Genomic DNA, 3,590 nt, shown 5'->3' on the forward strand with positions numbered 1-3,590 from the left:
GACCCAAAAAATGGGAGGTTGGTAACCTTAATTTTTCGGTCGATCACCCACTTTCGAATGTTGGTAACCTCGTTTTGAGGGAGTCGATAACCTGGATTTTGAATTCCAGTAGCTTTATCAACCAAGGGAATGGGTTGATGATCCAATTTTGAGTGTTGATAACCTCACTTCCGATTGGTTGATGACCTATTTTGGGGGAGTCGATAACCTAGATTTTGGTTGATAACCTAGGGAATTGGTTGATAATCCTATTGTTTGTGCCGGTAATCCAATTCTGACTGTTGATAAGTCCCTTTTCATGGTTTAGATGTAGGAGAGCGACAACTAAATAGAGAACAAATAGCATATCTATATCCAAAAAAATTGTTTATGTATTGATGTTCCAATTACAACCATTCTTTACAAAATAACAAAAAAGAAGTCATCACAATATCTGAGAAGTTTGTATGTTCAAGGGACCGTACTTCATATTCATGAACCCCAACTCGATAAGCTGTATACTGGCGGCTCTCTTCCCTCGCTAATGCTATACGTTCTTCTGCGTAATGAGTCAACTTTGTTTGCCAACTATGACCCAATTTCTGACGCTTTTGAATGAAGTCTGTAGTCTGATGTCTACTGTGCTCTACCAATGATGCAATCGGCAATCTTCTCGCATCCTTCAGGACAACATTGAAACACTCCGATCTATTTGTAGTCAATACATCATACATATTCCCCTTAAAATAAAAACTAGCCCAGTGTTCGTTCGCAATGTCACTTATCCACTTGTGTGCACGTTCATTCCTCACCTTAATCTTCTCCATTGTTTCTCTGAACACACTCTCTCTCAAAGTCCGTGCGGCTTTCCAAAACAATCTCTCAAGTAGAACATCTTTGAACTCGGATCGCAAATTGGCGGCGAGGTGACGCATGCAATAACTATGATGAGAATTGGGAAATATATTAGGCACTGCCTGCAACAACCCCTTATGTCGATCGGAGCATATGGTGAATATGTTCATCTCCGCTGCCAATACGTACTGCCTCAGCAACATAAAAAACCACCTCCAACTATTTTCGTTCTCCGTCTCAACAACCTCAAATGCTAATGGATATAAACCGTTGTTACCATCGACCCCGATTGCAATCAATAATATTCCTAGATACTTTCCTCGCAGATGTGTCCCATCAACCAAAATTATAGGCCTGAGTGTTCGATGAAAAGACCGTATGCTAGGACCAAATGTCCAAAATAAGCGAACAAATCTATCATCTCCCCTAGGTCGTAAATCTCTGGCTCTGAAAACACGCATATAGCTGCTGGGATTTCTTCTCATCATCTGAACTGTAAGTGCAGGCAATATTCAATAAGAGTCCTCCACATTCTCACACTTAATCTCAAGTATGATGTTCATCGCGTTGTACGCCTTCCAATAGCTTATAATTATACCCCAATGCATCTTGATATATTCTCGTATCATCCTCGTCCTCACATCATCTGGGCAAGCAAATAAGCATAAACATGTTTGAGCAACCCAAGCTGCTGTGACAAGAGGGTGATCATTGCCCCTTAATTTAGTTCTACACGTATGGTCGGGGACAAACGACTTCACTAACACACAGGTCATATGATTAGTACCCGTTATACGCCATTTCCAACCCTCTACCTTGCATCGAACGGCATACTTCTTCGGTGTTGACTTTGACCTTACGAACATAAACCTCTGCCGAATAGCGTACTCTTTGACAACCTTTTTGAAGTGTTGCATATAGAAAATATTGCCCCAACCGTTAACTGCTCAAACTGAAGATTATTAGTATCTACATCATGGGCCCCAACAAACATCTCATCTGCTTTCATTGGCCGACTACTGTTAGTCGGAACCGGTTGAGATCCCTCTCTGATAGGAGAATCCGCACTGAAAGGCTGAGCGCATGGACTAACACCGATATTTCCATAATCGTCATCATCATCATCATCCTCCTCCTCCTCCTCCTCATCATCATCATCATCACTACCATCGTCATTATCATCATCATTTAATCTAAACCCCTCACACAGAAACCGTCTTCAAAAACATTACTGAAGTCCACTTCAAGATCTCCCACATTTTGGAAGTCATCAATACCTCCACAAACATGGTTGCCATACAAATCACTTGCCAATGTTTCATTTAAGTCAATTTCAGACCTGCATAGTTCGGCAATATATAATCAAGTTGGATCCATATGAATTATAAATTGAAATATGGAAGTATTCAAACATTGCCAAATAACTACAATACCTTATGACAGGTTCTGCTGGAGCAGCTCTAATCTCTTCACTAACATATCTCCCATCAAATTCACTTTCGTAGTCTTTTTGCAAGTCCACTTCAAAACGAAGACGTTTTTGGGACGGAATCGAAGTAGAAGGAATGCTACGATTAAGAGAGGGTCTCCTAGTGCAGAGTTTGTTTGGGGGAAGCATTGACGAATTCAATGAATTAATACATTTGTCATTTATGCTCTTAGTTATGTATATCATCACAGAATTGAACATGTATCTGTCAAACATCCTTAACATTGTTTGGAGGACATCATCATCATCGACGTCGATTAAAGTGACTATATATGGATCCACAACATATCGACATTTTATTGATAGTAAAACCTGCCTTTCTATAACACCAATCCTTCTTCGGATTGCAGCTTCAAATTCGTCGAAATTGATTCCGCGGCTGACAGATAACAATGTCTTCTTCCCTCCGACGTATTCCCAAGAAACATCATCCTTCAAATCTCCATCATAGTGTAAAAGAAGAGAAACCATTGTTTCGGACATTTTTATAAAATTTAAATAGGGGTTCTAAACAGAGTTGTTACTAAAAGGGGATCTTCATATCTTCTTGAGGGGTATTCAAGTGTACACAATGGGTTACCAAGTTCATAATGGACTCTAAATGGGGTTTTACTACCTCAATGGGGGTTTGAAAGTCAGTCCACAAGGTGTTCTAAGAGATTATCAGCTACCTAATGAGGGATTCAAGTCCGTACGGAGGCTTCTGTAAAGGGTAATCAAGTTGCAAATTAGGGGTTTTCAACTCTCTACACAAGGGGGTTTTCAAGTTTCTAAAGGGATTACCAAGTACATAGAAGGGGAGTTACCAACAATGTACAAGGGCTTTTCAACACTCTCCAAGGGGGTTATCAAGCCTCTCCGAGGTGTATCAAGTGTCAAAACAAGTTTATCAGGTAAATATATGGGACTTACCAACAGCAAATAAGGGATTATCAAGTGCAAAAAATTGTGATTCATGTACAAAAGGGTTTACATAAACCATCTATATTCGGGTCATCAAACACTAATACCAACTTTATTAGTAGGGTACCAACTCTATAAGAACAGTTTCAGAGATAATAGAAGCAGAAGCCCTAAGTCACCATTTTAAAAGGGTTATAAGATAGGGTTATCAATCACAATAAAGATAGGGTTATCACACACAATACAGACAGGGTTATTATCACACACTAAAGACAGGGTTCAAACGCATTAATGGAAGCACTAATCCTAAGAGAGTAGATAAGCTACTAACCTTCACTTACACTTCGTGGGTTTCAGGCGTTAA

The 3,590-nt window shown here is 39.7% G+C and overlaps 1 protein-coding gene across 1 annotated transcript; it reads right to left on the minus strand.

Annotated features, from left to right (window-relative positions):
* Positions 1-386: 386 nt before the first annotated feature.
* On the minus strand, positions 387-1,843 carry LOC143891905 (uncharacterized). Its single transcript, XM_077396402.1, has 2 exons — positions 1,705-1,843; positions 387-1,327 (listed from the first exon to the last, which is right to left on the minus strand). Exons 1-2 carry the CDS (start codon positions 1,841-1,843, stop codon positions 387-389), a joined length of 1,080 nt encoding a protein of 359 aa, XP_077252517.1.
* Between the last annotated feature and the right edge of the window lie 1,747 nt (positions 1,844-3,590).

This window comes from Tasmannia lanceolata, unplaced genomic scaffold (genome assembly GCF_043159265.1).
Source record: "Tasmannia lanceolata isolate RefF3 unplaced genomic scaffold, GAP_Taslan_0.1 ptg000015l, whole genome shotgun sequence".
Taxonomy (NCBI): domain Eukaryota; kingdom Viridiplantae; phylum Streptophyta; class Magnoliopsida; order Canellales; family Winteraceae; genus Tasmannia; species Tasmannia lanceolata.